The 22,433-nt window shown below is 35.1% G+C and overlaps 4 protein-coding genes across 8 annotated transcripts; 1 reads left to right on the top strand and 3 right to left on the bottom strand.

The window, feature by feature from the left end:
* Positions 1 to 1,001: 1,001 nt before the first annotated feature.
* LOC108472451 (uncharacterized) lies at positions 1,002 to 1,944 on the bottom strand. The gene has a single exon (XM_017773977.2). The coding sequence runs from the start codon at positions 1,880 to 1,882 to the stop codon at positions 1,256 to 1,258; it is 627 nt and encodes a 208-aa protein (XP_017629466.1). The 5' UTR covers positions 1,883 to 1,944; the 3' UTR covers positions 1,002 to 1,255.
* Positions 1,945 to 2,676: 732 nt separating this feature from the next.
* Positions 2,677 to 5,021, bottom strand: LOC108471182 (uncharacterized). 5 transcript variants are annotated; one of them, XR_001869468.2, is made up of 7 exons: positions 4,886 to 5,021; positions 4,631 to 4,777; positions 4,230 to 4,382; positions 3,897 to 4,072; positions 3,453 to 3,565; positions 3,319 to 3,372; positions 2,677 to 3,141 (listed from the first exon to the last, which is right to left on the bottom strand). XR_001869468.2 is itself a non-coding variant. In XM_017772789.2 (6 exons), the coding sequence occupies exons 2-5, from the start codon at positions 4,760 to 4,762 to the stop codon at positions 3,472 to 3,474; spliced, it is 555 nt and encodes a 184-aa protein (XP_017628278.1). In that variant the 5' UTR covers positions 4,763 to 4,777; positions 4,886 to 5,021; the 3' UTR covers positions 2,677 to 3,141; positions 3,453 to 3,471. The 5 variants fall into 5 exon arrangements, 3 of the variants coding, with proteins under 3 accessions (XP_017628278.1, XP_017628276.1, XP_052885964.1); XR_001869467.2 differs by having other exon boundaries at positions 2,677 to 3,138; XM_017772789.2 differs by lacking the exon at positions 3,319 to 3,372.
* Positions 5,022 to 9,193: 4,172 nt separating this feature from the next.
* Positions 9,194 to 14,209, top strand: LOC108473591 (uncharacterized). Its single transcript, XM_017775257.2, has 15 exons — positions 9,194 to 9,648; positions 9,738 to 9,980; positions 10,060 to 10,184; positions 10,269 to 10,485; positions 10,571 to 10,696; positions 10,809 to 11,065; positions 11,355 to 11,462; positions 11,650 to 11,791; positions 11,891 to 12,056; positions 12,173 to 12,330; positions 12,551 to 12,874; positions 13,006 to 13,080; positions 13,286 to 13,355; positions 13,479 to 13,636; positions 13,778 to 14,209. The coding sequence occupies exons 1-15, from the start codon at positions 9,358 to 9,360 to the stop codon at positions 13,925 to 13,927; spliced, it is 2,610 nt and encodes an 869-aa protein (XP_017630746.1). The 5' UTR covers positions 9,194 to 9,357; the 3' UTR covers positions 13,928 to 14,209.
* LOC108473592 (thiol protease aleurain-like) lies at positions 13,949 to 16,836 on the bottom strand. The gene is made up of 8 exons (XM_017775259.2): positions 16,559 to 16,836; positions 16,319 to 16,440; positions 15,863 to 15,978; positions 15,545 to 15,618; positions 15,181 to 15,445; positions 14,962 to 15,093; positions 14,745 to 14,880; positions 13,949 to 14,208 (listed from the first exon to the last, which is right to left on the bottom strand). The coding sequence occupies exons 1-8, from the start codon at positions 16,801 to 16,803 to the stop codon at positions 14,171 to 14,173; spliced, it is 1,128 nt and encodes a 375-aa protein (XP_017630748.1). The 5' UTR covers positions 16,804 to 16,836; the 3' UTR covers positions 13,949 to 14,170.
* Positions 16,837 to 22,433: the final 5,597 nt, after the last annotated feature.

The raw sequence follows: 22,433 nt of genomic DNA, 5'->3' as shown, positions 1-22,433 counted from the left end.
TTATACCTCAACAGTTGGGACCGAGTAGTGAGCTTATGATCAGTTTGAGTGAACCCCTCAAGAGCACCTCTCAGAAGATACACTTGGAACCTTAACTCGAAAGAACCCTTTGTGTTAATAGTCAAAAGGGCTCCACTCATTAGTCGTCACATCAGACTCTAACTACTATGTCCCACCCGAAGTGATTGAAAGCACATCATAACACCACTCTACCTAGACCTATAATAGCAAACCACTTGGCCACTTGCTTCTGACCTTCCTATAAGGTTTTAACATGTGGCACCTCAGGACTGACACTAAGAGTATACAAGGCCCCAAGCTTGAGACCAACACTTAGACTCTTCTTCCTCTCATTCCACCTAGACCAACTCTTACCCTGACTTTCTTTCATTTCCTACCATCTTCGACAACCTTTTACAACAGCTTTTCGCCTTGTACTAAATGAGGAAAACCTGACAAGAATAGGGTAATCTTTTTCATAAACTTCAAAAGTATAAATAATATTTATAAGAAAGATATATAATAATTCCTAAATATATGAAAAGATATATAATATATTTAGATATTCCTAAAAGATATCCCATAATAATAATATCCTAATAGAACCACCCATCCTTGTTGCCCACTTCATCCTGTCTTGAAATACTATCAATAATTACTATAAAGATATTTTTTCATTTGATATTTCAAGTAAAAGCTTATTTATTTTTTATAAATATATTTATTAGCTAGTTTTTATAAGAAATTCCAAAATTTTCATTTGGTATTTCAAATTTCAAAATTTAATTAAATACAACTTCTTGCATACGCTTTATTAGAGTAAAATTTTATTTTCCTATATTAAAAAAAAAAAAACAAATTCCTTTGTTATGAAATAAAACAGATGTTGTGATTGGTGTAAATTTTTTCAGTTACGTTGGATCGTAAAATCAACCGGCTGAAGTAGGACTGCTTAAATCCATGTCTACTTAAAATCATTTAAGAAAACACAAAAAGCTGAATTGACGGAACAACGGTAATACTAAAATTTTAATTGGGTAGTAAAATATGTGAAGTAGGGTGAAAAACAAAACCAAAAAACATTGAAGAATCATCAAGGTAAAGTGGGAGGCTTCATCATATTATACATATTACATAAGAAAAACTACATTACACATAAATCAGAAACCATGGCGATAAAAGTGAGACAAATCCAATGGCCACCACAGCAGTGACCCCAACAAGAAACCCACAACTAGGTTGTTTTCCTCATGCCTTAGCCCTCAAAATCAGTTTTCACCCACTGACGGTACTTGCTCTTCGTCTTCTCATCCAACTCCTTGGCTTTAATCTCCGCAATCCTGGCAGCATTCGCCATGGATTCCTCTTGCACCCTCGCTAACCTCCTGCTCCTTTTCTTCGCAGTCGCCTCTCTCTCAGCTTCTAACCCCTCATATTCCTTCACCCAACAGTGATGGACCGTGCAGCTCACCGCTAACACCATCAATTGCATCACCAACATCGCCATCAAAATCCCACATTCCAATCTCACCAGCACCTTTGCCTCTTTAATGTCCCGCGGAGATTTCAGCATCGAGAGACTAGCTTTCTCTCTTGTAAACAACGACAGTACGCTTAAAACTTGGCCTATCAAGGAGGCGATGAGGAGTGAAATATGGGTTATGAAGCAGAAGTGGGTGAGCTGAGAGTAGAAGCCCAAGAAGGAGGAAAGAAGGGAGATGGAGGAGACCATGAGGAAGGCTACACCCAGTGAAGTTGGTGGCATTTTGAGGAGGATAATGGGAGCAAGAGAGGCTGCAGAGAGGATAAAGAGGATGAAGTTCAAGGATGACAGGAGAAGATTTGGGAAGGAAAAGGAGCTTCTAAGCTTAGAGAAAGCCATTTTAGATTGGTTTTTGGGTATGGATTTGTAAGGTTATATATATAAGAAGGGTTGCAAGATACAACGGCTATGATTCTAATGCAGTATTTAGCTTTTAAATGATTACTTTTCCCTCTACATGCTTTCAAAATGATTCTAATACTACAGTGTTTTGCTTTTAAATTTTGAATCCAGGTTCCAACCCAGATATCATTCCCTTAACATGCAATTTTTCATTTTACTACTTTCATATTTAAAATAAAATTTATTAATTTATTTTTTTATTTAATATGTATTATTATTTATTTTATCCTACATATTTCATAACTAATGTTCACACATGTATATAGAATTTCTAGTTTTATTTTACATATAATTTATATAGTATGAAAATTAAATTAATTGTACTATAATATTGATATTAAAATATATTGTGCATGTTTAGATCAATGGTATTCAAACTGATCAACCCGCTAATTCGTTGATCCAATTGATTCGACCAGTCCTACCAATATAATTAAAAAATCACTAGAATTCATAATATATATATATATTAAAAACCGGTTCAAACAGTTCATAGTTCATACCATTTCGCAGTTCAACCAATCCAATACCATTCTCTAAATCGATACCCAAACTAGTTCCGATCCAATCGACCAGTCCAATTCAAACAATTTCTACACAATTTCAAATGCTTTTATCTTAACAATTTCAAGGGCTTTTCATAGCTTGGATGAGCTTTTTTATAGATTAAGCCCTATGGCTAGGTTAAGAACCTGCGGTGCATTCAACAGCAATATCTACACAATACCAGATTTGTACAGTTAAGTAGCAACTGCTGCACCAGCTTATTTTTGTAATAATGTAAATGGACTATGTAGCCAACAAGATTGTTGATATACAAGGCTATACCTTAAATAGGTCCATTTAGAAGCTTGTTCTGCTTCACTGTGGATTTTAAAACAAAGTTTTCAATCATCCAAAGAGAAAAAAGAACATGACAAATCAGAAACCCCCTCTAATAACCTCAACAGTATAAATAACCTGATTTACCAGTAATTTCACCGGGAGACTCCCCTATGGAAGTAACTAACATATAAAAAGGCAAGTGGCGGAAGACAATAAAAGGAGTATAATGAAAGCCATTTCCTTACGATCTAATTTCAGGGAACTATTTGATTTCAAAATCTGGTTCATTCATGCCCTGGCTACTTAATGCTATACAAACGAGCCACCGAGTTGGAAAACCATCCCATCAGTTTCAATTCATGCTGGCCCTGCTAAGATTGATGTTTCAGAACAAAACTGTTTAGTATAGAAGAAAATAAACCAAGGATTCTAAGGGTCTATCATGTAAAACAACTCATCATACTACGTGAAAAAGAAGCATGTTTGGGTAAGACAGGTAGCAGAGGTAAAAACACAGAGATCAAACAATGGCAGAAAGTTCCCAGTACTTTGAGTTTTAACAACAGAGATACAAGTCTTTATGGTCTTGACAACTTCATATCCTACAAATTGTCAGTTATATATACCATGTCAAAAGCCAACCTTAAATGCACCTAAAAGGATCGTGAGATAATAATCGTACCTGATGTTTTGACGACCAATCATGTGGCAGTCACAATGGCCTCAACTCTATCTAATGATGCTTGCAACCGCCCAGAGTTCAAGTTGAACAATGCTTCATCGGTACCAAGAGCTCTGTTAAATTCAAGGTATTAACGATAAGTTATGAATAATCACGAAATCATGTCTTCATATTAAATTGTGAAGGAACAAAAATGTCACTATTAACAAGGAGAACCATGACAATAACACATTTCGGAAATTCTGAGTCATGTTTAAAGCATATGAGTAATAACATCAATGAATATTCTAGATGTGTCCTAATAGCCATTGACTTGCAGTTTCCTTGGAATATCTACATACAAGATCAAGGAAATCAAATATGATTCTTCTATTAGACATAAGCTTATTGCTTCCTCCATTTTGTGAAATAAATATTCTTAAAATACATGTTCAAGGAACTTGCCCAGTAACTTCTGGAAGAACATAATCTGCCCTCCACCCAAATCGAAAATCCAGGCCGGGAACCAAGCCAAGGGTTGTCTTATTCCGAATCCGAGAAATTCCGTCTCCACCAAAACAGGTGGTGAGCTTCCATTTCCAACCAATTGCATTCATCTTGAAATTGTGGCCTATGCCAACCTATTTCCAAAACATTTTAGCATAACCATTGCAAAATCTAGGCAAAATCATGCATGAGAAACAAATAAATTCACCTACAGCAATAAATATCAGATTTGGAATAGACTTGTATATTCTATCACTAATAGAAAGTTTGTCTGTGTAAAGTAGAGCAGACCTGGAGATTAAGAAATTTTGTGACGGGGATCTTTTTGGAAATAAGGCGTACATCTTGTCTTATAGGCTCATATGCAAACTTCCACCTCCGTTCAGGGGATAAAGGCTTCAGCACAAGCTTAGTTTGGAAATCATTCATAGGGTCATTGAAGAACTGAACCAAAACTAAGATGCAATTACTCAACAGCTCAAAACAACAACAAACTGTACAGGATGATATACATTATCTTTTGTAAAATAAAAAAAAAAAATACCCCTTTTCAAGTAAAATAGCAACATTTAAAGTTGAATTGGCTAAAAGAAAATTCCTTTCATGGGCTCATACCCCTGAATTGGCACCAATATAACATGAATGGAGGGAGCAATTTAAGACTGAAAAAAAAAAGTGCAAAGAAAAATAACCTCCAAATTGACACCAACTCGAAACCCCTGAATTTCTTTTCTAAACTTGAGGAACAACTCAGAAGGAATCAAATTTATGTTATATAGCTCATCCCACGAAGTGGGTTCTTCACCATTAGGTGGCGGCTCCATGTTCAACCCACCAAACTGGAGAGAAGAAAATTCAGTTCCCAAGAGAAACCATACAATAAAAGTCAATGTTAACTCTCAGCAGTACTTCCGTACTGGAAAGATTTGAGTTGAAAGTATACTTACCTATAAGATAGGATTGGATTATACTAGAACCATGATTCAATGGGAAGAGGAATCGGCAATTTTAAAGGAATAAGCTTTTTGAGTTCTTGTTAAGTGTGTGTGTGTGAATTTATTCGTGTTTTAGAAAGAATGCCGATGGAATCCTTGTCCAACTTGAGCTTGGGCCAAGGTCCACCTTATTCAAAGACGGTGTCAGTTCCTCAGGGTCCAACAGGATTTATTGATTTATAGGCCCTTATCTAATGGAATTTAGTTACGTAGTTCATTCTCCGTGTGAAAAGTAAAAAGTTTTTTAAGAGGGAAGGTCATGCCATGCCGTGCCAAGGCATGCATGCCGCAGATCTCTTTTCAGCAATGAAAGTCAAATTTAAAACCAGTCTCGGATGAAATGTCAGGTTCTTACGAACTAAACCAACCCCATTGAATCTCAAAAAGGAATGTCGGATTCCTACCAAGTTAATCCTGTTGAATCTTAAAAATAGTATACAATATCAGAGCATTGACCACTACCCAAGTCCTGCATGGCCTTTTTATAAACATCATTGTCCACAACTAATGAGATATTGTAGTGGTCCGTGGTGCTCTCGTTGTTCTGACAAGGCCTGCTTGTCTTCACTGTTTAGTCAGTTTCTTTTGTCTTTTTTTTTTCCTTTATTTCTTTTCTTATTTTTTGATTGCTGTTAGACCATGTTCCGTGACACTTAACTTGGATTTGTTTCTTGGGGAGTTAACGCTTCTCCGAAGCAAGCTTCGTGCACCCATCTAGGTCCTATCTCCTCTTTGCTTCGGCTTGGGTGATGGCGACGACTAGTTTGTTGTGTCCCATGTTTATATTTTGGGTTACTGTGCGAACTTTTGCTTCGATGGGTTATCTCGTTCTGTATTGTGGTCTTGTTTTCGTTCTCTCAAGTTGTTCTTATAATGCTCATACATGTATTAGCTTAGTTTGAATGAATGATTTCCGATTTTTTCCTTAAAAAATTTGTTAGCAGCAGTTACACATTCCAGCTTTCCATGTTCCAATTGTAACTAGATGATTGTGCAAGATTTTGACCAAAAATTCTTGTCTTATTTCGGATTTTGAGTAACAATTATATGAATATGATTATTTTGTTTACACTGTGAGGATTATAAGTCTACAAAAGATTTATTTAAAATAGACTTGTTTATGTGTTGATGTACAAATCAAATAAAGCACTTATTTGTTCATTAAAAAAAAAAACATTTGTATGAGGTGTATTTTGATCTTGTGGAAATTGTTTTCACATTTAATATATAACTAAGCTTTCAAGTGGAAGTTTTACTGGGACAGTGACACTAATGGAATGTATAAGTGTTATAATTTAATGAGTGAGTTGAACTTAAATCATATATTATATCATTGATTTATAATATATAAAAAAATTCCAAACTTAAGTAATTCTTGTGTTAATCAGTACTATTTTATTTTTTTAATTGTATTTGTAATTACAACTTTACATACAATTAACAATCATCTCAAGACTAACAATATCAAATAATAAGTTTAATATTATTAAATATATAAATTTTAAAAACAAATTGAGTAGGGTTTAATATTTAATTTTTTTATTATATATTCAAATTCCCCTCTCTCTAACCATCTATTTATTTATCGAAATAATTGTGTCAGTCTTAGGTCATGGTATTGGTATTGGTATTTTAATATGCTTAAATTTGTGACCTTCTCCATATACTTTTATTCTAATTTGATTTCTTTGTTATTATAATATCATTAATTAGTTTAAATAACTAATGCTCTTAACTATTATAGTTAACATCCTTACACATATATATATATATATATATATAAAAGACCAATTCCAACTCAATTATTTTTAGAATATACTTTTAAAAGACCAGTTAACAATATTAATTATTTGAACTAAATAATAGGGTAAACTACTTAGTTGTTCATAACTTTTTGACTGCTTTTATTTTAGTTATCCAAATAAAATATTTACAATTTAGTTATTGTCATTAAAGAAAATTTTATTTTAATCATCCAAACGTGAAATCCTTAACCGCAGCGCACAGTAGCATTTTTGACCATTTCTTTGGCACTCACTATTGTTGATCATCTTCTTCCCCTTCGTGCCATCCCCTACTTCCACCATTCTTCTTTTTCTTCCTTTGCTCCCTACTTCCAGCCTCCGTGCCATTCTGCTTCCATCAAATCTCCCCCATAAAAATCTGATTGAAATGCTAGAATGGTTATAAAAATATTTGTGACTTCATTATTGTTTGACCCCGAGTATAGGATGATTTGTTCTCCAATTTCAATCACCAGGAAATAATCATGTATGACACTATCTAATATTATTATTTTTAATTAATTACATTTGTAATTGATTTTATAAATGAAGGATTTAAGGTATATTTCTTTGTTTGTGTTCTTTTTAATGTTTAATGGATTTCAAACAGGTGGAATTGCTTCTGCTATTGGAAGATTTAGTCCTTCATTATTGCTTGACCCAGAGTACAGGAGTCATTTCAATCACCTTGCATAGCTTCTCGAATTGGAAGTGAACATGTATGCCATTATCCTCCATTCGTATCATTTAAGGTGCATTTGTTTGCTTCCTCCTCAACTACTTTTATTTACATCCATTTGCTTGTTTTGTTTGGTCTTTCTCTTTATGTTCAGTTGGATTCGACAGCTGCTTTTTCTTCTCAGTTCAGTTCTATAGGCTCTAACTGTGGAAATGAGCCTCCTCTGCATTCAGAAGTGAGACCTGCCACCATGGATTCGCCAGGACAACCAGCAACTTCTCAAGATTCCTATGTACACACTCGGTCTAACGATGTGGTTATTCTTGACTTCTTAGGTTTTTTTTTTTTTTAATACATGCTTCATCTAGCATGGGGCTTCGAAGATGATGAGCTTGCTTGTGCAATTTCAGTGACTCATGAATCCATCCATGATACTGACAATCATCTTCAGAGTAAAGATTCCTTGTATTCTGATGAGTTAGGTATTATTAACCTTCTAGTATCACAAAAAATTCTGCGTCTCAAGTCAAGGATCATGTTAATGTTTTCCTAATTATATCGATTTCATTTTTTCCTTGGAAAAGCGGGTCTTTATCTCAAATAAAGAGCCTGTAAAACAATTACGTCGGAACCCAACATTTTAGCCAGATTTCTAAAGGCAGTTCGTATCTCCTTTCTCATGTGCAAAGTGGTCCAGGTAAAAGCATTATTTATGGTTTACAAGCTTGATTGAAATGCTACAATGGATTTCTGTAGTAGCAGAGCATTTCAATCAGATTTTAATGGAGGAGAATTGATGGAAGCAGAATGGCGCGGTGGCTAGAAGCAGTGAGCAAAGGAAGAAGAAGAATGGTGGAAGCAGGGGGTGGCATGGAGGGAAATAAGGTGGTAAACAGTAGTGAGGGTAAAAATTTGGTCAAAATGCTAACGTGGGGTGCAGAGTCAGTTAGGGGTTAACAGGTGAGTTACTGAAATGAAAATTTTCTCTAATGACAATGTTTAAATTGTAAATATTTTTATTTGAGTGACTAAAATGAAAGTACTCAAAAAGTTGGATGACTAATTAAAAAATTTACCCTAAATAATATAATAAAATATAAAAACCAAATTATGTTAGACATTAAAGGATAAATGTTAAATCTTAAATTTAGGCATGGTAAGAGATTAAAACCAATGTTGCTTGAACTAGACCGAATTAAGAATCAAAGACTGGTTCAAAAAGTGGATTTGAATCAGTTAGGCTGGGAATCAGTACGAATTGATTGATCCGGCTAAGAAACTAATTGAATCGGCGATTGATTAAACCAAGATTTTTGAATTTTTTTTATAATTTTGAATTTTGAATTAATTTTAATCAACCTAATAAATCAATAGCCGGACTGATTCAACCATTGATATGATTTAAAAAAAAAACATTGACTAAAATTAAAATTTGATCACTTTTATATAATGTGAGAGAGAGAGAAAACAAAGGGTGTTATAGATTAGTTAGGTCAAATTCTATTATGAGTATTTGTATTATGTGTAAATTATAGATTAATAGTTGCATTTTAATTTGGCCAATTTTAATTTATGCATATTTTGACTTTTGAAAATTTAATTTTGACCTAAACGATAGTAGTTAAATTGTGTTGTTTTTAAGTATTAAGTGGAAATAATAAGTTAATATAATATTATACATATTAACCTAATAAATTTATACAGTTTAGGTTAAGATTAAAATTTTAAAAATTGAAAAGTATAAAGGATAAAAATGTCTAATTTATGGACTAAATTAGTTGGCCCAATGTTAAGTTTAGTTGGGCTTCTTGATACTCTTGCATACAGAAAGATTACCAGACCATTGTTTTGGTCTATCGTCGACCTTTAAAACCTTGAAGTAACTCGGTTCAACTGCAAAAACCCTTCATCTTAAAGGCTAAATCCTCGCTCTCCACCATAGTTGCTGTCATCCAACACTAATGTCGGCCACAAATGCAAGTAATGGCAGTAGAATCGAAACTTACGAGGACTTCGTGAAAGTCCATGATCTGCTTTTAGCAGCATCGGGGCTGCCCCAATCACTTCATTTTAAACTCTTCCAGAAGCTAACATCGGAAACTTTTGATGGCGGAGCTCACTTCCAGATTGAACCCTGCGAGGAAGGCCGTCAGAGACGGTTATTGTTAACCTCCGAAACCATGGCTAAAGACTCCAATGTTTTCCTCATCGACCATGCCTGGACATTTCGTCTCCCGGACGCCTACAAACTGGTTCGATTTTTTTTTTCTTTTTTAAATAATCAGAATTCATTTGAAGTTCTTTTTTAGTGAAAACTGATATGTTCTGTGATTGATTGCAGTTGCAGGAGGTTCCGGGGTTGGTGCAGCGGATGGCTGCTCTAATGTGCGTGGACGTCGAAGACGACGGCGGTTCAGAACAGGCCGCTGAAAGTGGCGGGAAAATGACCGCCGAGGAAGTTTTGGAGAGCGAAATTCGAAACGCGAAAGAGACCGGAGATGGATTTGTGAGATGGTTGGAGCTCGAGGAGCTTGGACTTGACGACGCCAGCTTCCTTTCTCTCAACTTATCCACTAAATTTCCGGTTAGTCAACCATCATTCTATCATACTTTACCTTATTCCAGGTCACTTTAACATATGAACTGTTCTGTTTTGGTCGCAGGATTTATTGGCTCTTAGCTTGTGCGGGAACAAGCTGGAAAACCAGGAGAAACTTGTCGAGGAAGTTACTAAATTTAAGAACTTAAAGGCTCTTTGGTTGAACAATAATCCAGTTCTTGAAAAAAGGTTTTGTCTTGTTCATTCTTGAAGAAGAAAGTATTTAAAGTTACTTTCGGTTTCTGTTAAATGAGTATCTGTTTTTGTGTATAGTGACTGTGGCATGGAAGATACAATTCTTCAAGGATGTCCCAAACTCGAAATCTATAACTCTCGATTTACCCATAATTTTGGTGTGTGGGCATTGGGATTTTGTGCTGATGTGTATGGGAAGGATAATCCTGCAAGTAGTCATCAGGGAAACCTTCCTTTGCAAAGTGTGACCTCACTTGACCTTTCGAATAGAGGCATCCATAATCTGATCAATAAGGTCTAACACGCATTTTCCCTCCTTTTACAAAATTAATCATAACATGGAAACAAGATGCAAGATGATTCTGCTTTCTCTTTTTCAGGCGTTCTCGCCTTTTGAGATGCCAAATCTTTCATATTTGAACATTCGAGGCAATCTGATTGAAGAAAATTCAGTCAGTGATTTGTTTGGACTCTTGAAGGCCTTTTATTGCTTACAATCTTTGGAGGTATGTTTGTTGGAAAACATTGCTTTTGTATTCTAATGAGAACACATGGTGCTACAATAGGTTTGAGACAATTGGAAGGTCATATTTCATCTTAAAATAATTGATCTTGCAGGTGGATATACCTGGCCCACTCGGAGATAGTGCTGTGGAAATTCTTGAATCACTTCCCACTCTTTCCTCATTGAATGGTGTTGATGCATCCAAAATCTTAGAATCTGAAAAGCATATTGTTGATTCAATGCTTCAGCTACGTCTGCCTGAATGGACTGCTGAAGAACCTCTTGCTGATCGTGTTCTTAATGCAATGTGGTTATATTTAATGACTTATAGACTCGCAGATGAGGAAAAGCTTGATGAAAATCCTGTATGGTATGTCTCTTACATTGATCTTTTGTATCTTAGACCATGTTTGATCATTTGTTGAATTTCTTGGAAGCAAGGATCAGTATCTAGGCAAGGTTTAAACATTAAAAACCACAAAGGTTTGCTTACAATTGGAAATTTGGGGGTGTCATTATGGATTTTTGGCTTACCTACTGTCACTGGATGAAATGATAATGACATATTACATGCTAGGGGGTCATCGTTTCTAAGATGCTTTATAAATTAATTATATTTGATTATCATGAAAATATTTAAGTTTTATATTCCTTCGCAGGTATGTTATGGATGAACTGGGTTCAGCTTTGCGGCATAGTGATGAACCAAATTTCAGGGTGGCTCCTTTTCTCTTCATGCCAGAGGGGAAACTGGCATCAGCAGTGAGGTCTTTATTATTCTGTTCAGCAGTTTTGTAGTTATATGGTGTTGTACAAATTTTTGCAAATTCGGAGCTGCATGTCACTGCATATTGATTCATCCATTTGTGGAGTACAATTTTTCTGCTCTTGCAATAAAGGTATTTTGAGGTCCATTCATGCAGATTCATGAGACGTGTTAACTTTCTTTCTCAGCTTTTCAATATTATGGCCAACTCAGAATGTTAAGAGAGGTGATGAGTGCACTCGTGATTATCTATTTGGCATTGGGGAGGACAAGCAGCGTTCTGCCAGACTTACAGCTTGGTTCTACACGCCACAGAAATATTTTATTCAAGTATTTTATCCCATTGTTGGATTTATGTCTGTTTCCATTTAAACTGTGGTCTGCTACTCTGCTTCTTGGTTTCTTAATAATTCACTTCACTTCATGCAGGAATATGAGAAGCATTTAAATAAATTGCAATCAAAACGTTTACCTTCTCTGTCTATAAAATCTTCTGCAACTACTGTTGTACATCGCAGTGATGGGAGTGCATTACGTGTTTACACTGACATACCTCAAATTGAAGAATTTTTGACACGGCCAGAATTTGTTATCAGTATGTGCTATTGTCCGTGCAGGGCTAATTTTGCAAATGTTCATTTTTATGCAACAAATCATAAATCTGTTTTGTGTTGAATATCGTGAGGTTATGAATTCTCGTTATGCTTGCAGCAAATGAGCCAAAGGATGCCGATATCATATGGACAAGTATGCAGATAGATGAAGAGGTGAAAAAGGCTGTGGGAATAACAGATCAACAATACATAAATCAATTTCCTTTTGAGGCTTGTCTCGTGATGAAACATCATTTGGCAGATACCATACAAAAGGTTGAAATTGCAAACTTATTTCACATTTTAATGGTCGCAACAGGACCCTGTTTTCAAGAATCAATTCTTTTTTTTATTAATTATGATACTAAATTGCATACTTATATTTTTCCACGACAATTGTATTTCTTCTGATATTCTAAAACTTGATACAAAGATTAAACTCTTCTCTTAACTGAGGTCAACTGACTCTAACTTGTCTTTTCTTTCTTTGTAATAGGCACAAGGATCTCCTGGATGGTTGCAACCTACTTATAATCTTGAAACACATCTATCTCAACTTATTGGTGACTATTGTCTGCGCAAGAGAGATGGGCTAAACAATCTATGGATCTTGAAACCTTGGAACATGGCACGAACTATTGATACAACTGTTACTGATAATTTATCTGCTATTATCCGTCTCATGGAAACTGGTCCAAAAATATGCCAGAAGTACATTGAGCATCCTGCTTTGTTTCAAGGAAAAAAGTTTGATCTTCGTTATATTGTACTGGTTCGCAGTATAAATCCTCTGGAAATCTTCCTTGCAGATGTCTTCTGGGTAATGTACTTTCTGTTTTCTCAATGAGATGCTCACGCCATTTACAGGATGAGTTTCCTTTACAGGTCTTTCCTTGGTTAAATATTTTCTGCCCTTAAAATACCTTAATTTGTTTTTCCTGTTTATTTCAGGTCCGGTTGGCAAACAATCCGTATTCCCTTGAGAAGCATAGTCTTTTTGAGTACGAGACTCACTTCACTGTTATGGTATGTAGTAGCAGTTTCTTTTGGCAGCTTGAAAAGAGTACATTTATTTCTGCTTGCCTATGAAATTAATGCATTTTCTGTGGAATTTAAAAAGAAAGTGGCAAAATAAAAGTACTTGATATCCGCAAGGCAAATGGGACCTTTAAATTAAGAATAGTGTTACCTTCATATTTTGCATGTAATTTAATTGTTCTATGACTTTCAGAACTATGGTCGGAGGTTGAATCACATGAACACACCAGAGTTCGTTAGGGAGTTTGAGAAGGAGCATCAAGGTACATGTGCTTGCCCCGATTTGTTCCTTTAGGTTGGCCTTCCCTTGAATAAAATGAAGGTGCACAATTTGGAAGGCAATATTTAACTCCTTTTTCTATTGACAACTTATGTGTTTGTTACAGTTAAATGGCTTGACATCCACCAGAGAGTAAAAAGCATGATAAGATCTGTCTTCGAGTCGGCTGCATCACTACATCCAGAGATGCATGATCCAAAGTCTAGGGCAATGTACGGTGTGGATGTAATGCTTGATGCCTCTTTCCAGCCTAAGTTATTGGAGGTTTGTTATTAAAAGTTTCATCCTTCCGTTTATATTATCGAAGAAGGCTTAATAAGTTGCTTTTCATGATTAGTGGTGATTTTCTCGCCCAAGTATTACCACCCTATTTTCTGAAAAGGATACGCCAACTTTTTCATGCAGGTTACCTACTGCCCTGACTGTATGAGAGCGTGCAAGTATGATACCAAAGCGATATGTGGTGGAGGCGAAACCGTTCGAGGTCCTGACTTCTTCAATTTTGTGTTTGGTTGTCTCTTTTTAAATGAAACTATTCATGTATGCCAACTATAATTCAACTACTACACGAAAAGGTTCATTTGTATTGTTACAAGCATTAAAACATAAAAATTTACACCTGTCTTTGTTGTGTACAGCAGATTTGCATCTTACATGTCTTTGGATCCTTATTGTACATGAACCCATCGGTTTCAACTAGACCATCACCCCGAACAACTACAACAACATTTGTAGACCATAACTAGAAGCCTTCTATAACACAGAAATGACATGATCCAACACGGTTCATCGATTGGATCAAGCAACAATTGGGTATGATGCACAAGTTGCCACACCTACCATGAAATAAAGGGGAATCAATTAAATGCTAGATGTAATTATAAGATATGGTATTAATTTCTGTATTGGTTGGTAAAAGTATCATGAAGGATATTATATTAGGAGTTAAATTGTATTTTATCTTTTCTACTTAAACAACGGACAAACTAATCCCTATACATTAGATGTAAGAACAAATTGATCATTTTTGTTAAAAAATTTATCCATTTTTACTATTAAAAATTGATCATGCAGAAATGATCAATTTGTTCTTGCATCTAATGTATAGGGATTGATTTGTCTATTGTTTTAGTAAAGGAGACAATGCAATCTGACTCCTAGTACTAGTACAAGAGTTTCCATGATACTTTTATCGTATTGGTCACTTTTAGTTTCTATCTTCTTCTTCTTCTTCTTCTTCTTCTTTTTTTTTTTTTTTAATTTGAAATTTCATTCTTTATCCAAATGATAATTGAATTAGAATATAAGAATAAATTCACAACTTAGAAAATTTTGACCAAAAGATAATTTGCTGTGAAATATTGAGACTTACCGCACATGTTTTTGCCCATCTCCATCTTGAAGTAGCCATTGTCACCCCATTCTGCACCCCATGAGTTCTTAATGAGCCAATATGGAACGCCATTTTCGACTCCATACCCAACTGCAAGAACAGCGTGGTTCACATCCTGCCATATATCACTATTGTTAGCAGTCCATACTTCTTCTCTAACGTAAATTATGCAAATAATAGTGAGGAAAATACTTACCATGGGTGTGCTGCCACATGTTTTACTGGTATAAACCCCACTTTTGTAAAAACGGAAACTAGTGACAACTTCAAATGCCACACTAACAGGCCGGACCATGGCAACTGCATGCTTTAATTCATCTTCAGCACCCTGTGATATATAGCACGGATTATATGCTTATTTATACATTTTTAGATTCAAAAGACAGTAGAAGGGAAATGGTGTTTGTGAACTTACCAAGGTAATGTTGACAGAGTCAAGGACTTTAACACCAACACTTTCAGAAGAGAATTTGCATAGACCATTTGTTGCAGTGTAAGGGTACGACTCCTCTGTATCAAGGCCGCCGTTATATTTGATGTACTCAAAGGCTTGGGATGGCAACCCACCGTTGCAACCGAAGTTGTTAAAAGCTCCAGCACAATCCACAAGCTGCTGCTCAGATAGGGAGATCCCTTTTCCAAATGCCTGATGGTAAGCTGCCTCAAGAGCTCCAGTGGTACTGAAAAATATGCAAATGCATTACAACTAGGATTTTTTACAAGCTAAGTTAAATAGTTTGGTTGAAAAGGCACTTGCTATATCATCATCGAAAGCTAACCTGAATGTCCAGCAAGATCCACAAGAGCCTTGATCTTTGACTGGGCTAACTATGCCCACTCGCCTCCAGTCTTTCTGCACATATCACATAGCACAAGAGTCAAGTAGCTTTATAGAATATCAGCCCTAAAATCTAATACGGGTACGTGTTTGACATAAGTGTATTCAACTTTTGAAGGGAGAATCTATACATACTATGTCCGAATATATAGTACGGTCAAAGGTACCTCAAAATAATGAAAAATTCGGATAACATAGTAAATATCTAATTAATTACAACAAAACGTAGTAAAAATTTTGTATTTCCATGTGAAAGTACCGAATCAGGAAGGACGACATCAGTGAGCTGGTGATTGCCCTTTGTGGTAGCAGAGCAGTTTTGAGCAGCCCCCAATCTGTGTTTCTGGAACTCTTCCCAGCTCCAATCAGTAAACTCTGCAATAAACGAAGCAGTTCACGAATAAAGTAAAAATCAAAATTAAAGTAAAATAAAGCCAAGTTTTAGTTGAAAAGGTCAAGCGGGAAGTGAAATATGAAAGATCATTAATTCACAGATTCATCAAGTCGACGTGTCGGCCTAGAGTTGGTCTGTAACCAAACATACTGGAAACTGAGCTCAACTAAATCAGATCATTCACAGCTGACAAAGTCAACCTATATACGCTTTGTAATAAAATATCAGTTGGGTATCGGCATCAGACACCACTGGTTCTCCGGCAGACCGCCGATATATAGTGAAATGAACTTAAGGAAAAGAAAAACAGTAGTAACTCACGATTGACAGCAAGAGTATAAGGCAGTCCCTTCTTGTTAGTGGATCTGATTAAATCCAAGTTGTCTTCGAAAATCTGAAACCGTAGCTTCATCTCCTCCACGTTTTCATACCTCTTCCCATGCCTACAAAAGAAAACCCAGAATTTTTCATCCCAATTTTCACAGTTTTTTTTTTTTGTTTACCTGGAAAACAAAAGTGAGAAATAAGACGAGCGTCTCTGATGAAGGAATGATGGTTTACTTGTATGCAAAACGGGCGAAGGAGAGAGCATGGCGAGTGTGACCGATGACACGAAGAACGGAGGATTCGAAGCCGGTGAGGCCATCGGATACCATCTGAATGGGGTTGGAGTCGTCGAAAGTTGATCCAGCGGCAACGGAGCATAGCAGAAGGATGATGGAGGTCACGAACGTCAACCGAGCCATGATTAAGTTTTTCTTCTTTGTTTTCCGGTTGCTGCTATTGTTCTGTTTTTGTGGAGACATTTATAAGGACCACTGATTAACCTCATATGTCTTTTTCATTTAAATGAACATAAATAATTAATGTATCTAATAAATTATGTCTTTTTCAATTCAACATAAATAATTAATATATTTAAAAATTGATAATAAATTATGTAATGTTGACAATTATTCTATTTACCACAAGCTCTACAGCCAAATTTTGGAATCTAACAAGGACAAAGAGAGATATGGGAGAAAATGAGAGATGAATGCATGTTCCGAGAAAATAAATTATACCATAGAAAACCAAATATAAAAAATTCTATTAATTTTATAAGGGACATTTAAGGTGTTTAGCTATAATGTTTTGATTTTGGTGTCCTTAACGCAGTAATTTTATTATATATGATAAATTATTGAAATGATGAAATTGATTATTTATGGAAAAAATAAATATTACTTAGTATATTTATGTTGTACTATCGTTAATGGTTTTTATTATTAAAGTAATTATTCATGAACATAAACAATGTTATTTATGTTGACTATCAACACCAACATTAATTTATTGAAAAATATATTTTGTCAATATTTATATTATAAAAAATTAACTTTGGTGAGTAGTCTTTAGGTAATAAGTTAGTCTTAAGTTTCATGTTAGTAGGGGATGAATCCCATATTATTTAGGAATAAAAAACCAAGGGATTCTGAGTTTATATAAAAACTCATATCCCACGTTGCTTAAAAAAAACGAAGGTAGTGAAACCTTTGGTCTATATAAAGACTTATATAGTAAATGTTAAGTGCACCAAACCAAATATTGAGTATTCTATTTGGTTCTTTAAATTCTTCCTATATTTTATTATTTTGGAGGTGTAGCTAAATTTTAGTTTAGTGCTGTCGTGGGCTTGGGTGTTCTACAATTGGTATCAGAGTTTGTTTGAAGAAGTGAAACTTTTCCTAATATACCCTGTGGTTGTAGCATTGTCTGATCTTCCACATCAGAAAAGAAATTCCTATAGCTACTTAAGATTATTCTTGGTTGCTTAGTTGTTGGAAGGAAGTGTGGTAGTGTGAAATTGCATGTCTAGAAAATTCCCATAACTACTTGGTGCGTTGTTCATGAAATACTTTCACTCTTTAGGTATTTAATTGTGAGAATAATCAGTCGATACGATGACAGACCTGCAAGTTGTTGGTGGAATGAAGAAGCTTAATAACAACTATAATACATAGTCAACTTGCATAATGTCTTATATGCAAGGATAAGAGCTTTGGAAGGTTATCAACGGTAATGAAGTGACACAATTGAAAGCCGAGGATGCAAATGACACGCTAAGAAAATGGAAAATAAAATCTAGTAAAACAATATTCACGTTGAAGATTACGGTTGAAGATGAGTTGCTGTAGCACATTCGAGATGCCCAAACTCTCAAAGAAGCATGAGATACATTGACAAGTTTGTTCTTTAAGAGAAATGACACAAAGCTTCAACACCTTGAAGGGAGAGTTATTGTTGATGGTGCAATGTGACATAACAATCTCACAGTATTTCTACAAGGTGAATTCGTTATGCCAAGAGATTGGTGATTTGGATCTATAAGCTTTGATTGAGGATACTAAGGCGAAGAGAATAATCATCCATGGTTTGAGACCAGAGTTTAGAGGCTTTATTGTTGCAGTACAAGGATTACAAACTTAGCCATTAATTGTTGAGTTTGAGAATTTGCTTGTTGGTCAAGAAGCGTTAACGAAGAATATGGGAGAAGCTCCACTAACAGGGGATGCGCAAGCGCTCTGTGCCAACATGAGCAATTGGAATTCCAAACAAAAAGGTAGATCAAAAAGAAATGAAGACAAGGTGAAGAGTTTATAAGATAAAAAGAGTTCTTGTGTAGAGGGAGTTGTGAAGTCCCATGTTAGTAGCAGAAAGTTCAAAGGGAGCTGCTACAATTGCGGTAAAAAAAGTCACAAGGTGCACACCTGCTGGTTAAAGAAAAACCTTGTGGAAGGTAATGTTGCTACCTCAATATAGTGAAGAAGAATGGGATGTTGAGGCACTGTTTGTTACGAAAAAGGAGAAGGCTCTTACACTTGTGACGTCCGCCAACAATGAAGAAGAATGAGATGTCGAGACACTGTTTGTTGTGGAAGAGGATATGACTCTTACAACTGCAACATCTAATCAAGTTGATTATGAGAGTGATTGGAATATTGATTCGGGTTGTTCAAATCACATGAAAGGGGATAAGGAGAAGTTGCAGAATTCGTCGGAGTACAAAGGAAGCCATGTGTAGTTGACTGCAAACTTGTTTCCAAAAGGCTTGTGTGACACCAAGCTTAGAAGTTTCTATCGTTAGTTTGGTGTGGTGAAAGTTGGTGGTGAGGGGGAGTGTTGAGTATCAACACCAACTTATTGAAAAATATATTTTGTCAATGCTTATATTTTAATAACTTTAAATTTGGTGAGTAGTCTTTATGTCACATCCCAAAATTAGGCCTATAAGAAATAGGAGAAAAATTTAGTTTTTATTTTTCTCTTAATATAGGGTAAGAAAATTAGAATGCCTTAAAATTAATTTTTATTAGAAAGTCAACAAGAATGAGTTTGCTGGTTTGGTGGTAAAGCCTTAGCCTACCCCTAAGTCCAAAGTTTGAACCCCTTAGTGAGTATTCAACCAAAGTATTTTTATTCCTTTGTTTTTACCCCACCAAAAGTGATGAATTTTAAAATAGCCCAACCTAAAAATTATTTTTTTTTAAATTTAGACCTTGGTTTAAAATTTTTCCTAATCCTACATGAATTTGTAAAACATATTCCAATCAGGAAAAATAAGAATAATAAATAGCCAATTTCAAAACAAACCCTAGAATTTCATCTAGCAAAATTTCAAGAAAACATCCATAAACATTCTCTTTTCCAAATCAAACTTTTGAGCTAAAGAAGTCAAAATTGTCAAAATCATCCCTCAAATAGATCTTCAATCTCCTCTTCAAAACTAAGGTTTTTAAGTCTTTAAAATCGGTGTGAGATCTAAACCTAAATCTTGTGTATAGTTGAATTTTACATGAAGTAGAGAACTAGTTTAGGCGAACCCTAGGAAGAACCCCCTGAATGTGCATGACTGTTCGTGAACCCTTATGCAAACCCTTGCATGAAATCCCCATAGGAGAAGCCCTTTGATGCATGCGAACCCTTATGTGCACCCCCTACTTACATGTGCGAACCCTTGCATGAAAACCCTCATAGGCAAATCCTCTTGATGCATGCGAACCTTTATGCGAACCCCCATGTTTGCATGTGCAAACCCTTGCATGAAATCTACTATAGGTAAACCTCTTTGATGTATGCGAACCCCAAAAATGAACCCCCATGAAATATGTGAACCCTACAGGTGAACCCCTTATATGTGGAATCCCTTAGCATTCGAACCCTTATAGGTGCGAGCCCATGTTAAGCAAACCTATATGTAAAACCACATAGGATTAGATACGCATGTTTTTAAGAACATACATGGGAACACTTATGATCTACCTGCGAACCATTGTTTATGCGAGCCAACCTGTATGGTTAGTACATGTGAATTCTCATGCTATTACCTGCAAGCCCTACTGATTAATACACGCAAACTTATATGATATTATACGCGAGCCATGTTATGCGAACCAGGTGTTTATTATATGCGAGCTCATATGTATGCAAACCTTTGGATTATGCAATCCTATATGCGAACCCTAGGTGTCAGCGAACCTATATAACTATGCGGACCTAGGAATATGTGAACCAATAAGCCATGTGAACCCTAGTTCATGTGAAACCCTTTATGTCATGCGAAACAATGTGTGTGTGCTAAATAACTAGGCCTGATTATTTCACATAAAAATTCTTTACATGTGACATTGTTGTTTTTTTTTTTTGTACAAAAATTACATGTGTATGTGAGAATATGATATGTATGAATGCATGAATAAATACCATTACATGTTAAGTATGAATTATTGTATGCAGCATCAAATGATGATAAAAAGCATTACATGCTAAGTATATATGCTTAAATACATGGAATAGGGTTAGGAGGATGAATGAGTTTCGTAGGAGACAACGACAACTTAAGTCCACATCGAAAGTCAGTACTGTATGAAGTAGGCGATAATGTCATCAAAACTAGATAAGTCAGGATGGTAGTTTAAATCACTATTGAAACTAGACTAAATCGGTATGATAGTTTAAAAAACCATCTAAATCGGGCAACTGAGATGGTGAATTATTATAGTAAATAAAAAGTCATTGTCATAGATAACAAACAAACGATCATCGTCATTGGAAATCAAACCTGGGATGGTCAGTTATTAAAGTGGGTTTTGGAGTATCGAGCAATGCTCGAAGGCAGATAGGATGGAATGGGTAGGAATTTAATCCATTAATTTCATTTGCATTACCCCATGTAAAATTTAATTATACATTATTTTTATTTTTTAAAAAGTTCCATGATGAATGCCTAGTTTACTTCTATACTTTAGTTATAAGCCTTATTATTTGTCAATTATATGGAATGATTTAGAATTTAGTCTCTCACTAAGCTGTTGTAAGCACACTCCCCATTTTCTTCACCTCTCAATTAATGTAGAAAACTAGGACTTGGAATGGCATCAGAGGATCCTTAGACTAGCAAGTTGTTTTTCCCATTACCTTATTTTAAGTTTTATTGGAAGTTTTCTTTAAATAAATTTATTTGTGGGATTGTAATTTGTTAACTATTTTTGCTTTTATATCGTCAAGTATAACTATTTAGCTTATCCATACTAAAGCATGACATTGTGTAACGTCCCCCTACCCGAGACCGTCGCCGGAGTCGAGTAGGAGACATTACAAAACTTATCTTAGCACTTAAACAGTTTTCGTAGTAAACTATCCATCTGCGTCACGGTCTCTAAAAAAATCATATCTCGAGTTACAAAACTCAAAATATAATTTCGTAAATTTTCCCTGAAACTAGACTCATATATCTACTTATTAAGTTTTTTCTAGAATTTTTGGTCAGGCCAATTGGTACAGTTTATTAGAAAAAGTCTCCCCTGTTTCAGGGTTCGGGTACTCTGACCCTTGTGCACTACGAATCAAATTTCTTCCTGTACAGAAATCCAATGACTATTCCATTTGTTTCAATTAAAAATAGACTCAATAAGGAATCCATACAAATAAAGTTTGAGTCCTAATTCTTAATACAAAATTTATGGTGAATTTCTAAAGTCAGAACAGGGAATCCAGAAATTGTTCTAACCCTGTTTCACCAAAACGTAAATATCTCATAAAATACAACTCTTTTACCTATTTTATTTCTTCCATATAAAAATAGATTCATTAAGCTTCAATTAAAAATTTTATTCATTATCTAATTCGCTTTATACTATTTTTGGTATATTTTCAAAGTTGGACTACCGCTACTGTCCAAATCTGTTTTAGTATAAAATGTTGATAACTAAGTTTATAACATCTTCATTTCTTCTCTCTACAATATTTACCAACACTTCCTCTTATTACTCTTCACTAACATATCAAAACATACCATACTTAAGGTTTTGGTAACATTTACAAAACATACCAAAATATCACTTCACAACTTAGATACTTTCAAAATGACCAAAAGACATCCTAGGTACAATGCCAT

This window comes from Gossypium arboreum, chromosome 6 (genome assembly GCF_025698485.1).
Source record: "Gossypium arboreum isolate Shixiya-1 chromosome 6, ASM2569848v2, whole genome shotgun sequence".
NCBI lineage: Eukaryota > Viridiplantae > Streptophyta > Magnoliopsida > Malvales > Malvaceae > Gossypium > Gossypium arboreum.
This window is presented reverse-complemented; position numbering and strand designations above follow the sequence as displayed.